The following is a 19793-nucleotide window of genomic DNA, read 5'->3' as shown; positions in this document are numbered from 1 at the left end:
TCATCTTCATCTTCATCTTCATCTTCATCTTCATCTTCATCTTCATCTTCATCTTCATCTTCATCTTCATCTTCATCTTCATCTTCATCTTCATCTTCATCTTCATCTTCATCTTCATCTTCATCTTCATCTTCATCTTCATCTTCATCTTCATCTTCATCTTCATCTTCATCTTCATCTTCATCTTCACCTTCATCTTCATCTTCATCAAGTCCTTTCTAATCGAAAGGAAATATGGCTACGCAAAAGGCTTTAGCTGAAAGAATTTCGTAATAGTTCTGACCCAGCTCGGTACTAGTACCATTTAGTTATTGCGAATTAGTTGAGGTGTCGAGATGATTTTCCGTACTCCTTTGCGTTTCTAAATGAGATTCAAATGAAAGCTGTATCTTATATTTATTCCTTTTTAAGGAGAAGTAGGGCGACATAAAAATAATCATGCTTAAAAAAAACAGTTAGCTGTATGAGTAAAATATGAATTGGGGATATGCTGCAGCACGTTTAAAAAAAGAAACGGCTAACTCAAGTAAGCGAGTGTGTTGACACTGTTGCTGTTGCCTGCTGCTAACGCTCAGTACTTAAAATATGTACACGCTAAAATAAATGGCTCTATTGCTCGAGGCATCTTTGCTTCAACGGCGAATCCTGCTGCACATAAACATTATAAAAGCAAAAAACAAATACCAAAAAAAAGTAGCAAAAAGTAAGTAATTATAAAATACAACTTGGGAGCGCTTCACTCAACTCGCGACTCCGACTGCGCGCTGTTAAATTGCATAAGTAAATCATGTTTATTATTTTACCAGCGTGACATTAGAACCGCGCAGACATTAACCATAGCCACAGCAATTAAATTTAACTCACCGCAATAAGTCCATGCCTCGTTCGGCATCTTCGGTTCTGTAGCGGTCTTCAAGTTCATTTTGCGCCTTATTGCGCTCTTTAATCTTCTCTACGCGTTGTTGTTCTTCTTCCACATATTTCTGACGTTCACGTTCCCATTTGGAGCCTTGTGCTTTTAAGCGTTCCGCATTACGTTCACGATTCGTTTTTAGCTAATTGTTAGCGGAGGAGACGACACATTTTTTGTTGAAATTTTTTTAAAATTAAATTTGCAAGAAAGTTTTTGTAATTTTGTACTTTACCTACATATAATTTATTTGATCAACTTACCTTAGCGCGCTCTTTTTGTATTTCTTTATTCGCAATTTTGTTAACAACAAATATTGGATCATCTGCCAGTTCTTCGGGTATCTCATTCGTTTTGCCTTCGATTATTAGGAGACGTTCACGTTCGACTTCTCGGAGCTAATAATTTTGGAAGATTTGGAAAAGAAGGAATGGAAATGAGCGCACAGTTGATAATGAAAAAAAAAAAAGAAATGGTTGGGAAATGAATGAAAATAAAATAAAATAAGTGCGCTTTACTAAATAATCTATAGCACGGACGTGTTTGTAAACAGCTAAAATTTAAGCAGAAATGTATTATGCATTAAACCACATTTGTATGTATGTTTATGAGTGTCAGACCCAATACTACTATTGCATTTATTTGCATGCCTCCTTGTCACATAACTGTCAAGCTGTCAGTGACTTGGGCCACAGAAATATTGGCAACGATCTATGTATATTAGCTTGGCACGGAACTATGTATGTATGTACGTAGAATTTTACTAAATGAAAATTAAATTGCAAATATAAAATGCAGACATTCATTCCATTGACATTTTTATGATTGCAACACATCGCCCAGTTTTGTTTTATGTTTTTTTTTGTGCGCTTAATAATGTGTCTGACGTTCTTTCTGTGTGAAAGATGGATATACACAGGCGTAGTGAATGTCACACTTGCCAGCCGTTATATATCCGTTAAATGTTATTTTTTGCGTTTAGGCAATTTTACACCTGGAGCTTTTCGTTTAAGGCTTCATGTAATTCTAATAATCACTGTACAAAACATAAACGATCTGAAATTCGTCGATTAGACGTATTGCTAGATTAGATAGAATGCTAGAATTTATTAATTTGGCTTACAAATCTCAGAATTGCTGTAGACGACCGAAATTTCCGACTTAAACAGAATATTACATACGTAAGTACTTATGTGGATCCCAGAAGAAAGCCGAAGAAGATCTATGACTTGTTGCGGACCAAGGAATACCTGAGTTCTGAGTCTTATCTAGTGAAATGGTCGGATGTCTCATTACCACTCTCTCTCACTGACTATAACAAACGAGTCGCTTAAAGAGGGAATTATGGAGACAGCGTCAATAGGGTCAATAAAGACACTGCCTGAAGACTAACGTCTCTATAAAATTTTATCAAAGGAATCTTCTAACGGGATAGTTTTCTATGAAGGCAGGTTGGCTTCGTGTGAATTTCCCAGGCTTTTCAGGATCAGACGACTCCTAGCTCCTCGTAACACAGATTACCTAAAGTGAGGAGTCATATCAGATCTGGTTCAATCTCTGTCAGTAAGGTGGGCGGTGGGGTCTTACGAACCCTTCAAGGTAGTGGGATGGCAATGGGACTTTTCCAGCACTCCTACAAAAAAGTATCGCGGACATCCTTGATCCCCTGGTCTGTCGTTTTAGGGCAGATCTATTAGCTTAACTTCCTTCATTCTCAAAGCAATGGAGAGACTGTTAGACCTCTATAATAGGAATAAAATAATCGTGTCTATACCGTTACATCACACACAATTCGCTGATATTAGAGGGAAATCAACTAATTTGGCTTTACGGTGTCTGGTTAGTAAGATCGAAAGCGCCTTTGAGTACAACCCTTGGACACCGGGGCTTTGGACAATACTGCCTATGGCTCTCAAGGGCATTGGTCCAAAGAGGCATATACCCATCTATGGGCTGGATCGATGAGGTGCTTTATGGGCGTGAAATCACGTCATCCTTGGGCCACACTCAAGCGAAGACCAGAGCTACCTGTAGGGGAGACCCCTTCTATCTCCCTTGCTCTAGTTTATTGCAGTATACGGTGTACTGAAGTCTTAGTAATCCTAATCTTGTTTTATTTTCTGGTACCCATGCAGCCAACTGAGCTCTCTAAAAACAAGATGCTAAAATCTAAATTTGTTAAAGACTGCTATGACACGCTTCAAATTTGGACCGGAACCATACTGTTGCCTAAGTTGTTCCTCTTCGAGAACCATATTTGCTAAAGGGGGAACACTCTGGGTGGCTATAGACAGGTCAGGCTCTTCGGCTATCTTTTAAAATGTCATCAGGCTACTCTCTGGGTACCTAAGGGTCCTCAACTAACTACGATTTCATATGCACCGAATAGATGTTGTGGGGGTGTCGAAATGCCGACACTGCCTATGCGGACGAGGTAACATAGAACATTAGGTTTGCTGCACAAAAGCGTCTAAAGTACGGGAAAATAAACCTTCAACCTAAATACTTGGCATTTTTACACTCGGAAATATGTATGCCCATCGTTTCTCATCAGAAGAATAAGGACATTTTGCTGAATAAAAAATACTCAGCTACGAAAAAAATAATGCAAAAAGTCCATCACGTAAATTTTCCGAGAAAATTCGTTTTTAATTTTTCTTAGCGTTCTTAGTAGTTTTAAGTAAAAGTTAAAGTTTAGTTTAACAAATTAACTATTGCAATATGGGTATCAAACTAAAGAGGGTTAGGAAAGTTTGCTGTCGAAAATAATTCTTAGGAAGGTTGCCACCTGCCTGAAAAAGTGTATTCAATTAAGTTGATAAAATAAATAAAATATTACAACGCGGATATTAAACTAAAGGGGTTTAAGAAAGTTTACTGTCTAACATATTTTTGAAGCGGGTTGCCACCTATTTGAAAAATTCAATTCAGAAAAGTTACATATTGAATTAGTATACCATTGAGGAAAGTGCGCGATATGTCGACTCGTGTTATACGACTATAAATTAAATTCGAGTGAGAAAGTAAATACTTTACCTGCTTTTTAAATACCTTCGAAAATATATTATCTAACACCCGCATTCATAGAAATAAAGAATAATTCATTAATCGAAAATGTATTTAAAAATCTCACCTTATAAAGCTCTTTAAATCTATTTTAGTTTTATGAATGAGGCCATACGAGTTGCGGGAGGGCGTTACTCCACCAAAAAAAAAAAAAAATACTTTTACGGCGCAAAAAAGCACGCCTGTACAAAATTCAAATGTGTACTGTATTTTTACTTCACAAATATGGTCACCGTAGTTATAACATGCCCTTTTCACCGCAGTATTTATTGATAAGTATATGGATCAATGATAATAGCTTAAATACCACTTCAGTCTTTTTAAGATTTGCAGTAGCTCCTGCCATTAATGTAATACATACTGTGGACATATGTATGTACATATGTATGCGTGTATATATGTATGTAAATACGTACTACAATGAAATTGTTATACAATACTTGCACGTAAAGAATACTTTAATTTACTTTTACTTCTACTTTGCATTTGTTCGAGGCATTTTCATGTCAGAACTTCATCAAAATAAATTGAATGGAAATATGAGAGCGCTAACTTTAACGGCTCAAGTGTCACTGCCGTTGGTGGCTTAAGGAATGATATGAAAACTTCCATTGGTTTTTTAAAGTTTTCAATTGCTTATGGACCGGGCATAAGAAGTCAATAAATTTATAAGAATTTGACATTAAACAATTTCAACAATACCTATGTACTCACTCATTGTATTGCTAAGATGGTATTTAATATGTGTGTTACGGTACTCGATTAACTGGTAACTTACCGGCACCAAGGGTAAAAAAATAAAACCCCTTAAACTAAGGAGTGTCATTTAACAAAAGTTTACTTAGAGCCTAAGTTTTTTTTTCAAGTTTTTCAGGACTTATGTTAATACTAAATTATTAATTTAATCAACCCTTGTTTTTAATTGCTTGTCGTTAATTTTCACCACATCCCTCCCCTCTCTCAATCTCTCACTCTACTCACCGCTCTTGCTGTTATGCGTCGCTCCAATTGATTACGATGCTCCTCCTCTAGCCGTTTGCGCAATTCGCTCATGAATTTGTGGTCCGTCAGACGCACTACATTTGTACCAATCAAACGCTCCAGAGCGGCACTTATGCGCGGCAAGTTGAAGCTGCAGCGAAATGTTAGAAGAATAAATGAGTTTTAATAAAATTTTTATTACACTTTATCACGAATAATTTTTTCCACAACAATTAAAATATGAATGTTTCTATGTGCTTTTTACAGCCATTTTAATAATTTGTAATAATAAATTTTTGGCGACATTTACTCGCTACTTTCGTTCACAGTGCCTGATTTAATGTTTTTTTCCATAAATTTGCCTTCAGCAATTCACTTCAACGAATAGCTTGCAACTGTTTTTGTGCAAATTTCCCAAAGTTGTTTATGCCTACTCATTGTCAAGTAAGTATGTATGTATGTACAGACAAAAGTAAGCCGGGTAAAGGAAGAAAATAAAATGTCTCACAAGCGTTTAGCGTTATTCTAATAACATTGAACGAAGAACAAAAACGAGAAAATGGCAGTAGGTTGGAAGTTTTGTTGACAAATTTTCTATATACAATGTATGCATGCAGATAAAAATATGGATACATACATATGCACATATGTACTAGTGATGCACAGAACCGAAGAATCGGAACCGGAGAGCCGACCTCTTACAAGAACCGAAAAACGGTTCCAAAAGAACCTAAAAACGGTTAAGGAAGAACTGAAACTGAATACCAAAAGAACCGAAAAACGGTTCCGGAAGAGCCGAAACTCGATTCTAATATGACCGAAAAACGGTTTCGGAAGAACCGAAACTCGATTTCAAAAGGACTGAAAAACGGTTCCGGAGAACCGAACCACGATTCCAAAGTAACCGAGAAACCGTTCAAGAAGAACAGAAACTCGATTCCAAAAGAACCCAAAAACGGTTCCGGAAGAACCGAAACTCGATACCAGAAGAACCGAAACTCGATTCCAAAAGAACCTAAAAACAGATCCGGAAGAACCGAAACTCGATTCTCAAAGCACCGAAATTCGATTCCAAAAGAACTGGAACCTGATTCCAAAAGTACCGAAACTCGATTCCAAAAGAACCGGAACTTGGTTCCAAAAATACCGAAACTCGATTCCAAAAGAATCGGAACTTGATTCCAAAAGTACCCAAACTCGATTCCAAAAGAGCTGAAACTCGATTCCAAAAGCACCGAAACTCGATTCCAAAAGAACCGGAACTTGATTCCAAAAGTACCGAAACTCGATTCCAAAAGAACCGGAACTTGATTCCAAAAGAACCGGAACTCGATTCCAAAAGAACGGAAAAACGGATCCGGAAGAACCGGAACTCGATTCCAAAAGTACCGAAACTCGATTCCAAACGAACAGAAATACGGATCGGGAAGAACCGAAACTCGACTCTAAAAGAAACCATAAACGGTTACGAAAGAGCCGAAACTCGATTCCAAACGAAGCAAAAAATAGTTCCGGAAGAACCGAAACTCGACCAAAAAGAACCGAAAAACAGTACCGGAAGGACCGGAAAATAATCGCAGAACACACGAAAAAATAAGCATCTTTTTACTGAGAAACCATTCCAAAAGAACCGACAATCGGAAATGAAGCGCACAATGCACTATGAGCAAAAAATTGATTGTCTTGCCATAAGGTCTAATGATGAAGATATCAGCCCGAAATTTGGTTTGGATATGTATCATAGAGTTCTGGGTTGACTTACCAAATTTTTTTTCCGTTCAATGTACTATGTCATTTAGCCGGCATATATCCGATCTGACAGACTTACATCAACTTCGTTGCTTTTGATGATATCGACTTGAAATTCGGTTTGTTTACGTGATATGGAGTTCTGAGTTGATCTAATTTTTTTTTTTTGCATTAAATGTTATGTTAGTTTTTTTCTCACCTTTGTCGCTTTCAAATAGCTTTCAACTACACTTTGAATGCGTCAAAAATACAGCAACAGCATCGAAAAACTTGTGTTTTTAAATGAAATACTAATGTGGAAAACACGTACTTAAATTTAATTTCATGTAATTTACTTAAAAAAAAAATTTGAAATACAAATATCATTTAAGGAATGAAGGCTTATTGTTCCATATTTCGAATGCATTAAGTGTTATACCACCTAGGTGAGCGAGTCTGCGTCTAGCGAGAGCAACACATTTCACATCTCGTCCATCTCACAAAAACGACAGACACTCGTCTCTGAAAGAATCATTTTACTGAGGTGATAACGCAGGGAACAATGTCCCGTGAAATACGCAGTGAGAGTTCTAAGACTCTCTCTTCCTAGATTTATGAGCTTTTTGAAGCTTCTTGTGATGGAGGGATGAACCGTTTAGCTTGTCTTTGCCCTGGAAATTCACTCCAGAGCCCCCAGCCCAGTAATACTGTGTTCTTGATTCCAAGAGCTTCTTCCAAATGTGCGTTCCAGGTGAGTGTCTTATCTAGCCTCACCCCCAGGTATTTTGCTTCGTTGTGGAAGACCTATTCTAGTGCCGCTCAGAATAAACTCAGTCACGGATAACTTTTTTCTCCGGGTAAACGGAGAGTAGTTTTACGGATCTATTTTGTATCAGTGACAAATTCTTGTTTTTTATGCGGAAAAATATACAAAAAAGTTTAAATTTGTCAGTAAACAATTTTTTTTCAGCGATACAGAATTGTGCTATTAGTGGGATTAGGAAAATTATTTGGTATCACACAATCTTTGTGTAATGCGAGGGGCTTGTTGCATGGGGTTTGAGATCGTTTCGCCATGCAGCCTGTTACACAGATCACCAGATCACCTGCATAGCCTTGGTCGTTCATTAGGAAGAATATTTCGTCTAAAACCATGTCCACAGATAAGAGAGAGAGTTGCCCCTTGTAGCTGTAATCGATTCTTTCGTACCTCCCAGCTCCATACTGATCTTTCTTCATGGAAAGCACCTAGTTCTTGATGATGGATCTTACTACCTTGCATATCTGGGCAAATTCCCGGTTCTCCTTGGAACTGGACTCGACAGAATCGGTTCTTTAAATACTCGGAAATGCACATCACTAATATGCACATACATGCATACATATGTGCATATACAAATTTAAATAATTATGTATGTGTATATATTTGCAGAGTTTGTTTTCTTTTTACTTTCGCGAATTTTTATTGTTTTGTGTGATGTGCGCGAGTTATTGGAAATTTTCATGAATTCGTAAATATCCAATATGAAACATATACATATGTATGTACATATGTGTTTGAATACCTGCATATGCATATCAGCATATACAAATATGAATACGTATGTATGCACGTGTTTATTTACCCGGAAAATTACCCGGAAGCAAATTTATGTTGTCAAAAGCTAAGTGAGATTTTAGATTAGTTTGTTTGAAAATAGATAATTTAACAATAGAATCAAACACAAACAATTATCCCGCTTCCATTTATGTACATAACATATTTACCATACAATGTTCAGCTCAATAAACATATTTACATATTTTTGGCGGCCAAAGCACCATCACCGACGATTCCTAGTCATGTTGTGTACCTACATTTTCGTAGAGAGGCTAATATTTATATCCTTAAAGAGTGGTTACTCAATGCCGTTAATCACTTAACGAGATGGCTGAGTCATTTGCACTCATATTGTCTGGGTACTGGAGCAATACGAGGTCAGGGCCTAATCTTACCAGGCACGCATATCAGAGATATACTTGGTATCCCTCTTCAAACATGTGAACCAATTTCCAACTGGTCGTATTGTCTCACATCCTCATAAATAATCAACGGAGTTCTAACCGAGCACTGTCGAATTGGATAACCCACGGTTAGTTTCGACGCACGCCGCAAAATTTGCATGAATGAAGATGAGTAGGAAACTTCTTTGTGAGAATAAAATTTCTGGATGACATGAGGACAGTAGATAGTAGGGACTTATCTTCCACGCGATATCGGTAAGCAGACACTCTCATACTAATTGGTTTCAAACCCTTAACTATGACAATTCCGGCGCTTAAGAGCAAGCAGACTACGACAACAGATAACTACTCAGCGAGCAACCTGTTCTCAGTAATATTTACTGGACCACTTGTAAGTAGAGTGTTGCATCTTGTCACCTATTTTGGATATTTTTCACGAATACCTCTACTCTTGCTGGGATCAACTTCCGGCAAGAATTTGGCGAAAATCACGAGATGTATTGGCTGGATTTTGGATTCCTCGACTCTTCAACCTACTCATCTATAGCTGGTATATATTTATTTTTCACTTTTATACACCGCAACTAGTTTTCGCCTGGTTCAGCTATTAGAGGTAACCAAATGTGAGCACGGGTCTCTTTGGGATGTCCTTGGCTGCTGTAAGATTGAGCTTTAAGCCTACGAATGCATCGGTAATCTTTGCTTTACATCCTGCGAAGAAGTCCAAGGATGAAGACCCGGCATCCACGTAGGGATTCCGCCGAGTCGAACTAGTCTGAGTGTGGACCTTCGGGTTTGTCGTAGTCCATTACGAGACTATATAGCCTTCCATCGAGTTCCATTTTTGCGGCATTGCCAGCGGCATTCTGCTTCTTTCTTCTATAATAGAGAACGGAATGTTGTTCTTTGTGGCTTCGCTCAAGTAGCGGCTGCAGCTGTTTGCGTTCAGTCCCACTTTCTTAATAATACCCAAATGTATGTCTGTTGCAGTAGGACAACTTTAGACGATGTGACCAGGAGATTTTCTTCCTTATCTAAACTCAATTCAATCTAAACCTTTTCAAGGATACCGGCCAGAAAAGTGTATGTGCCCAACGTTCGGATTTAAGATTGTTGCGAACGGTGCTCGTAAATTGCTTATCCAGTTGGATAGTCTTATTAACGCTGATGATGGAAAATTTAATAGCCTTTACTAATACAAAAAAAAATTTAAGATTGGGCAACCACATTCAGAGAGTGTACTTTTTTTTTACGGATGCCAAAAACACAAAATTTGTCAATATCTCAAAAATGTTTCTACTTTCTTTTATTCTGATTTCGTATTCCGATTTAGCGCAAAAGTATTCATAAAAATTCATATAAAATATTTCGGTTGGTCAACTACTTCCAAAGAGAATTGCAATTAAGTGATTGCACTTTTTTCAGATTTCAAAAACCCGAAATTCGGCTATATCTCAAAAACTCTTCTACTCTCTTACATTTTATTTTCGTATTCGGATTCAACGGGAAATTTTACATTAGAATGCATATACAAAATGATGCTGCTCGGACAATGTTTTCATTTCTGTTATCATGTGTTATTGCCGACAAAAATGCAAGGCGGACTCGAGTGCTTTCTATTATAAAAAACTTGTAGTCCTTTTGCCACGCCCAATACAAATTATATATCGTTGGAAAGCTTAGAAATTAAGGTATCGAAATAAGCCATTTGCGAAAAAATGAAACAGTGTTAAAGAATTTCAATACTAATTTTTTTACTGCAAACTTTTTGCAAAAAAAAATATTTACCAAAAAATTTTAGCTTCCCCCAAAAAGCACGGAAAAAGTTCTAATAGGTCAGCAATTTTTGATTCTCTACCATAAGTGTGACACGAGATAAGAATTTTAAGAAAACTTTTGACTAAGAAAAAGGGCTGAAATTTGCATGTTTAAACTCGTATAACTCGACAAAAAACCACGGTAGAAAAAAAAAATTAAAACATTGTTTACCGCTAACCGTAGCAACAACGTGGTGGAGTTTGAACAAAATATTTTTTCTGGTACACTTGACGAATTTTGGCCCACACATAATAAAATTGTAACAGGCCCTTGTCTGTACATTATAGATACTTAAAAAAATTTATATGAGGGCCTTTATTCGAGCAACAGAAGCCAACTCAAAAATTTTTAGAATTTTTGTCTGTCCGTCTGTCTATCTCTATGTTTAAACGCGCATCACTCGAAAACGAATGCATGGAATCGAAATCAGTTTTCACCAATCCATTTCTAAGGGTCTAACTTAAAATATAGTAAAAAAACAAAAATAAGTGAGGTGCCACCTGTTTGAAATTGCAGTTTAAGTAGAGTGATAAGATAAAGTAAATATTGCAATATGGCTGTGAAAAGAAAGAGGTTTAAGAAGTTTTACAGTCGAAAATATTTTTGTGTGTTGTGCCATCTCTTTGGAAATTTTAATTTCATTTAATTTATAAAATAAATTAAATATTGCAATATGGGTATCAAACTAAAGAGGTTTAGGAAAGTTTAATATCGCAAATAGTTTTGAGGCGGGTTGACACCTGTCGAAAATTTTTATTCACTATTAAATTTTTAAAATAAATAAAATATTACAATACGGGTATCAAACTAAAGAGGTTTAAGAAAGTTTACTGCCAAAATATTTTTGTAGCGGGTTGCCACCAATTTGAAAAAAATTTATTTCAGTTAAAGTGATAAGATAAGGTAAATACCGAATTAATACAACTTTGAAGAAGGTGTACGATATGTGAAATCGAGTTAGAATAGTTAAATTAAATTTCCAGGATTGACCCTTATTAATAAAAAATAAATTATGTTTCATAAATCGAAAATTTGTTTGAAAATCTCACTTCATAAAGTTCCACAAATCTATTTTATTTTTTATGAATGTTGCCATAAGAGTTTTGGGAGTAACAAAACACAAAAATACTTTTAAGGCACAGTGAAGCACATCGTCGGGTATTTGCTAGTCTTCAATCAATATGCGATCCTTTCTTGGCAAGCATTTCGTGGCAATAATTCTAGAGAATTGATGTGCTACTAGCTAAATAAAAAATAGAAAACTTTTAGGTAATCATTCGCCTTCTGACATACATACATACATATATGTTATATTATATTTGTATGCTACATTATTATATGTCAGAAATACATATTTACATGTATGCATGTACGAATTCTTAATCTCAGTGGCATTATTTCAAGAATAATATTTCCTTTAGGAACTTACTCCCACACAGTGAAGAAACTTTTTAAATCTTCTGGTTAATTTTCAAACATTTACCGTCTGCTGCTATTTCATGAATGTTTTCGCTGCTAAATACTTTAGTCATATTTTATTTGTGCTATTAATATAAGGATTTGAGCGCCGTAAAGAAGTGACAACACAACTTAACAACGAATGACTAAAAGTCACGGCCACAAGCGGTAGTTAAATGTGTCGCCACCGTGAAATTCGCGTAATACCTTTGGCATTACTTGTATGACTTCTGACATACGATTGCTCGTAGATATAGTGTGTTATTTATTTGTTTTGCTCTTTTTACCTACGCTCTGTGTTGTTGATAAAATGACACAGTGGCTATGAGGGTTTCATTTTTATTGTGACGAGCTTGTTTTTTTTTTAATGAAATAAACATATATACATGTAAGCATGTGTTTACATGTGTATATGTATGTGCATTTATTGCCATATACTATATCCTTAGTTGAAAATCGTTTGTAAATAAATGTAATCCTATTTCGTATTGTTAAAGCTGTCGAATTAATATAGCGAGAAAGAGATGAATTGTTTATTTGCCCTACATTTGTAAAGTTTTTGTCCTTGATTAGAGATAGTGTAGAAGGATTTTGCAAATTATGCAGATTTTCATTTCGCCTTAAAAGTTTTTGCTCCAACCAATCAACTGGGACGTTTCAAGATACAAAATTCGGTCAGCCTTTTGTAAATTGTACTTAAAACAATGGAAAGGTTTCAAGATGTTAATATGTATGTATTTAAATATGAGCAGCACTGGAAAAATTAACTGCATGGTCTACGAAAAGTGGCCTCACATAAACCTTGTTAAGACTTTATCTACATACTAAAAATTAACAAAGCACTATCCCAGTGGGAAAAGTAGTAATGCATTATATGCGTGATAAATAATGTAATGCATTTCTTATGAGTTCTACATTCTATTACTGCTTAATATGTAATCAGCATTCTAATGTATCCAAAAAGTCGCAAAAAAATCATACTAAATCACATTCATTCCTGCATTACTGGTAATGCAAAAATGAATGCCCCACTTTCCTTGGACATCGCCGTGGAGAAAAAAATGCATTTTCGAATGTGAAAAGGGCTGTTTCACTCATTATTTTTTCGATTACTATACATTACATTTTCCCACTGGGATGGTTCAAGTTATCGTCCAGTTCCAGCCTACGACGCACAGTGTTAAATCTTGCTTTTGGGAACTACAAACCGTTTGTCGGTTTGGGCCAAGACAGAAAACTTCCCGAATGTCCTTTGTCTTTTGCACAGTTCCGCCAGCTTTTACATGGATAAATATGTATGTACATATGTATATATTTTCACGAAATAAAGACTGATTCAGTAAAAAGAAGCAGCTATACTTTCGGATGCAACAAATATTGTTTTTCCACTCACACATATGTACATATATGTATTGTCAAAATTCCCAAGAAAATTTTTTTATAGAAAACAATCATGCCCATAACTAATGGCCTGCCTTAAGGTTTCGGGCATAGGACTTTTTGAAAAATATTATTTGGGAACTTTGTTATTATAATTTGAGTTATTATTACTAGCCATTTCGACGGCAAACCGTTCAGAGTTATACATACATACTATTTAGGAGTCCTTTTATGGCTCGCCAATGAAAGGTATTTCTCTCATCCGTTGTACTAGGGTTTTCGAATATTCGGCTTTTTCCAAATCGGGTTTCGAGTTATTCGAATAATTACAATTTGGAAAAAAACCGGTTCCCGATTTTAATATTATAAACCGGATAAACCGGTTTTATTTTAAATAGTTTTCATACAGTGAAAATGCTTATGTTGGAATGAACTCATGACCAAAAATTACAATAAAACTATTACCAATAAAGATAACTTTTATTTAGAGAAGAACAAAGCAAAATAGGTTTAAATTTTTTTCAGATCAAAAGTAAAACAAATAAAAATCAGTGGAAACTTTACTTTTGGTCTTATTTTAACATGCAATTAGTGAATTTATTTTACCCTTTTCGGATTTGCGTAGTGCTCTTGCCGCCGTATCCGAGTGTTTAGACATCGGGAGGCCCATGGTTCAATTTCTGGTACCAGCCACATCGAAAAAAGTTTTTTTTCTTTCAAGTAGCGGTCGCCCCTCGGCAGCCAATAGCTTACCTCCGAGTGTACTTTTGCCATAAAAAAGCTTATTCGGAGGTGGAGTAAAAGTGTAGATTTCTCCATTTGTGTCACAATATCAAGAAGCAGAACACGGATTGGAGGAGAAGCTCGGCCAAAGACACAGAAAACGTTCAAGCGTCTAACATTCATTTATTGGAATCAAATATGATATTTATACTCTTCATCCCCAAATAACCTAGGGTATAATTTTAAAACTATTTAGGGGTTTCCCTTAAACTGTTGGCTTTCAATTATTTCAGCATTATGGTATATAACAGGATTATTTTTAGTGGAATGTTTGCTGAGTTTTCCCAGTAAATTTCGGTAAATTTATGGCGTTTTCTTTTCTAAAAAAATGTTTGCCTTTTATTTGCCCTCTTCCTTGTATTTGTGCGCAGAAAACATCAAGCAAACACAAAAAAATGTATTTCTCAATTTGATATCAAATGTTTTTCTCAAAGGATTCTCGAATTGAAAACGAGGTTTACATTCTACATTTGAAATTCATTTGAGATTAATTTGAAGAAACATGGTAACGTTATAATTATCGATACATTTTGCTAAGAATTGCCCATCTCTTAAATTTATGTGAAGTGCGCAGTTAAATCAAAAATTCTAAGAAAAAAAATTTGATTCAATTGAAAATAATAACAATGAATAGAAAACAAATTTTAGTAGATAAAAAACCAGCAATTCGTGTTAATTCTTTTATTATAAATAAAGCAACTTTAAATAAATTCATGAGGATGTGATAAAAAAAATAACAGAATATTTCTGTTTCCATTCGCCAAATTTTGACAAACCAACAAAAAAAAATTTTTGTTGTATGATTGCGGAAACTATATATTTTTTGTTCTTTGAGGTGAAGGGCGATATTTAAGCTTTCTTCTTATGGATACCCAAAATATTCCATATTGCAGGGTTATTCTACTTCAAAAGCTCGAATACAGCTAATCGAATTTTACTATTCGAATATCATCATATTCATCGAATCGAATATCAAGAGCTCTAGTATCTACAGCATACCTTCGTGTTTCGCTAATGGCGTTTTCTTTTCTACATAAAATGTTGCCTTTTCATTGCCCGGTGCTTAGTGTTTGTGCTTAGAGGGCAATGAGAAGGTAACCCATTTTCGTTAGAAACGAAAACGCCATAAGCTACTCGAAATTCAGTAATAACGGCAAAACATATTTTTATACATAAACACCCACATATAAATAAGATTGAAGTAACTGTTCCACTGTCTTCCTGCTTACCCACCTTGACACTGACTTTGTACTAAGTAAGACGAACTTCCATTTTTGGCTAAAAGTACACACATATATACATTGTATATACTTGTAGGATTGTGGATTTTAACTGCAATGTCAACTAGTTGGCTTTAAGGTTGTTCTGCCTATGCATGTGTGGGGGTATCATTTTTAAGAGAACTAGAAATGTTTAGTATTTATAACTTTTTGTTGTTGCTCTAAATACATCTGTATATGTACATATTTATGTGCACAAGTACACGTCAAGGTATCAGCATTTCAAAGCAAAATATGAAATTGAAATATTGAAAATGAGTTTGCAACTGTTGCTGCATGAATGAAATTATTGACAATACACTCTAGAATCGCCATAGAAAATGCTCATGATTCAATAATGAAAGGTTTTGTAAGAAAAACTTTCTCTCACTCTAATTTTATCAATGACACTTCCACCCTACTCCTAAAAACAAAAACAGTTATATTTCTTTTCTAAATTTCTTTGCAAGTTTTAGGAACATTTTTAAATTTTTAGTGGCGAAATTTTTACCTTTTAAATTTGAAGAAATGTTTGTTCTGCATTCGCTGGCGACAACAAGACAAAATGGGTGAGAATCGTTGGCCTACAGAAATTCAGTGTAGGATAAAGAGACGAAATTCCCTTAAATGCCGCATAGTTGTGTTTGTCGACATTCGTGGAGACCTATTGATTTTGCCAAGTCGCTGTAAAGTAAAGCGCGCAATAGTTCGGGTAAATGAGTCAACGAAGATATTTAGGTATTGACCTCCACAACACAATCCTGCAGTGGAACTACGCTAAATTTCCATCGCTAAAATTCTCCAAAATTGAAAACCGTGAGGTCTAGAAGCACGCAATATGGAACCATCTGGAATTTAGCTATTTATTTTAGGAAGTGTGATTGAATTCTTCCCCTTTTTTCCGACTTCCAAAAACCATCCCTGTAGGTGGGAGTGTAAAATTTTGGAAAAAAGCTACTTACAAAACCTCTCATTATTGAATCATGGAAAATGCTTAAAAGATTGTTCTAGAAATGTAAATAAAATGTAAATGTCAAATGCCAATAGTTTGGCATACTTTAATTTAGCAAGCTGTAACTCTTAATTTATAACGCAAAACAAATTTCGCGTAAAAATATCAGGTATAAAACTTTTACATATTAAGCTCAATACGTTGGAGAAAATAAATATCAGAAAACTTGAAAATTCTAAAAAATTTCCTTAAATAAAATGTCTCTGTTTCTTTCTTACCGCCGCTAACTCAATATATAAGCGGAAATAACTCGATAAGAAAAAAAAAAAAATTTTTATATCCAAAACCACTTCTGTCGTTTTGTTTGTATAGCGTACTGAGCTTTAGCATACATTTACATACATGAGTTACTATTTCTTCGCGTAGCGCGGCAGTGTAACAGTGTATTCTCTTTCTTTGCATTAAAAAATTTGCTGAATTTTCTGGAGTTTCGCTCAATTTTTAGGAACTATATTTTTATGTTTGTTTGTTGTAGAATGAACCATATAAAATATATAAAAAATTGGCGGAAAAATATTAGAAAAAAAAAATTGTTGCATATATTGTGAAAAATTTGCTGTGCCAATACTTTTTGCCGGCAGTGTATGTACATTAGGGCGGAGTAATTTAATTCCGAAAAAAAGTGTATGGCATATTCGAACTCTACGTTCCATTCTCAGCAAAAATGGCGAACAAACTATTTACCAGAAATGAGGTTTGACCCTCCCAATTTTTAAAAGAAAACTCATTGTATTATAATATTTCCTAAACGAAATAAATTTTTCGTTTAAAAAATTTTTGGTTTTCTTCACACAATGTACTGCTTTTTGACGTAGAATATGTCTTACGTTTCGATATGGAGGCTATGCTGAAATGTTGTAGTTGTAAGTTTTAAAGCTTTACGAAAACGCTTATTGCTCGAGAACTAATGAAGCGATTTGATTTCGATTCGGTTTCTGTCGTAGAAACAACGGTAAATATTGGCTTATTTTGGGGCCAATTTTGAGCCTTTAAAGTGCTCTAGCAACTTAGGATTTGCAGATTAAACTTTCATTTTCGGGATATAGGTTCTTTGGAGCAATAGAAATATTATCGTATACAAATTTTATATAAGTTCAATAAATATTGAGCATTTTAATGCAAAAAATTGTTGAAAAAATTAGCCAATTTTTTAATTTCCAAAATGCTCGAAAATCGCTCAAATGATTTTGCTTTTATTTTCTTTAATCAAAAATTCAAAATTTTTCCTTTCATTTGGTTTATGGGAAGCATTGGTTGATATGTTCTAAGTATGTTTATTTGATCCAAATATATGGGCATAAATAATTTTCCATACAAAATCACTTCGTAATCATTTTGCAAACACGTGCATGCGCTGGAAGTGAAAGAAGGATGTCTCCTATGTATGTGTGTGTAGGTTTTTCGGAACTTATCGGTATAATAAATGATATTTTTTATCGATTTTGTTATCGATATTTTAATCGATTTGGTTATCGATTTTTTTTTATAGATTTTGTAATCGATTTTGTGATCGATATTTTTCCAAATTTTTTTATCGATTTTGCTATCGATTATATTGTCGATTTTGTTATCGGTGTTTTTATTGATTTTGCTATCGATATTATTATCGCTTTTGTTATCGATATTTTTACCTTAGTGTGTGCTTTCGTTTTTGACTTGGATGTGCTCTTAACCATACCACGTATTCTACGTTTAAATTTAGCGGCTGTGTCTCCAATACAGCCTGCAGACCAAGACGAAGGCGCTGGACTGTTCATTTTTTTTTTTTTAATTGGGAGGGTCAACCGTTATTTTTGGTATACAGTTTGTTCGCAATTTTTGCACAACTTAGTTTTCCACATAAACTATTAAAACCGCTGAAATTGAAGTTTATTTTTTAAAGTGGTGCTAATTCTTTCCAAAAACCTAAAACATGTTCCAAATGTTAGAGTTATAAGCGATCCATGTGCCAAATTTCATCTAAATCGGTCCAGCAATTTCTGTGTGAAGAGAGATCTCGTGTCCTAATCTGAATCTTAATCTTGCTCAACCACCTCCATCAACCCGCTTCTTCTGCCGCTTTTCTTTTTATTGGACTTTGTAATTAGAGCGCAACGGTCGTGTCGTTCAAAAATTCCCTTAAAACACCAATGAATTACTTTATTGCTGCATTAACTTTCGTAAAATATTATTTCGCCTAATTTAAAAAAGTTACAGCGAATTGAACTTTCTATTTCAATACGACTAATAGCTGGTTTTCACTATGTCAAATTCAATGGCATTTGTCGTCAAATGAGTGAAAACATATTGGAATTAAAAGACGGTTTATCGATTGATTTTGATCAGAATAGGTTTTTAGTCGTTTACATGAGCTGCTTAAGTGGCTATCTGTCCGTTTTGGGCCCATGATGAAATCGATAAAGGTTTGGGAAAAGGAGATAAATAAAGTTGGGGCAAAATATGTTGAAAAAATTTGTTGTCAAAATATGACATAGTGAAAACCAGCCTTAAAGGCTTATATTAATAGATAACTCATACGCCATGGCAATCGACTAATTTACGCTGGCAGGCAAGTAATCAAGCAGACTTGTGATTAACACCGATCTTTTATTTTATTTGTGTCTTTCAAAGTAAAAAATTTTTCACTTACTAAAATGTTGAATGTTATTAGTAACTCGAGTTTAATAAGCGAAGGAGATATTCTGGGTGGAGAGGACCTTAGAAGGATGCTTATTACACAAATACATCTTTTCAACGATATATCGCAATTTGAAATTGAGTCATAAATAAAAAAAAGGTTAATAAAAAATTCCGATTTTGGCTGTTTTTAGCACTCATCCAGAATGGAAATTTTTGTGATTCCAAACTCCTATAATTGTTTGCTTTCATAATAGAAGGAGGGAGAGGGGGTAAATGCAAACTTTTATTTTCGCGACCCAGTCTAATGTACATAAATGTACTTAAACTTGTATCAGAGAAAGTAAATATCATTTTCCACATATGTATTACCGCACACTTAAGAAAGTACAAAAAGTCAATTTACCTTGTCATTGAATGCAATTGATTTATATTTGCTATGCATTCATATTTTATCAACGAAATCGTTTCATGTTGAAAACACTAGACAAGGCAAGGCAAATGTCAAAGACTTTCAAACGCTAGTGAATTTGTAAATTTGTTCGCGCGTACATATTTATGAACGTAGTGCAACCAAAAATTAAGTTAGTTACCCTAAAAATAAATATATGTATGTGTGCTTTCATATTTATAAATATATGTATGTACACAAATAGTGACAGTGACTTTGATGAAGGGTTATATTTCAATTGAAGAGCCAACATATGTGGAATGGGTGGAATGGGTTCTATACATATACATATATTTATATTTGTGTGCGAATATGTAGGATATTAAT

At 34.8% G+C, this 19793-nt stretch overlaps 1 protein-coding gene across 1 annotated transcript in view; it reads right to left on the bottom strand.

Annotated features, from left to right (window-relative positions):
- Positions 1–790: 790 nt before the first annotated feature.
- Positions 791–19793, bottom strand: part of LOC118740652 — a 60305-nt gene continuing 41302 nt past the window's right edge. Inside the window, exons 2-4 of the mRNA XM_036472266.1 lie at positions 4958–5108; positions 1174–1308; positions 791–1055 (exon numbers count right to left, since the gene is read on the bottom strand). Coding sequence (XP_036328159.1) covers positions 861–1055; positions 1174–1308; positions 4958–5108 — 481 coding nt within the window. The 3' untranslated portion in view covers positions 791–860. The remainder of the gene's footprint in view (positions 1056–1173; positions 1309–4957; positions 5109–19793) is intronic.

Source organism: Rhagoletis pomonella, unplaced genomic scaffold, assembly GCF_013731165.1.
Source record: "Rhagoletis pomonella isolate Grant_MI unplaced genomic scaffold, Rhpom_1.0 Rhpom_scaffold_00006, whole genome shotgun sequence".
Lineage (NCBI taxonomy): Eukaryota > Metazoa > Arthropoda > Insecta > Diptera > Tephritidae > Rhagoletis > Rhagoletis pomonella.
The sequence above is the reverse complement of the archived record's forward strand: the minus strand, read 5'-3'. Positions and strand labels throughout refer to the sequence as shown.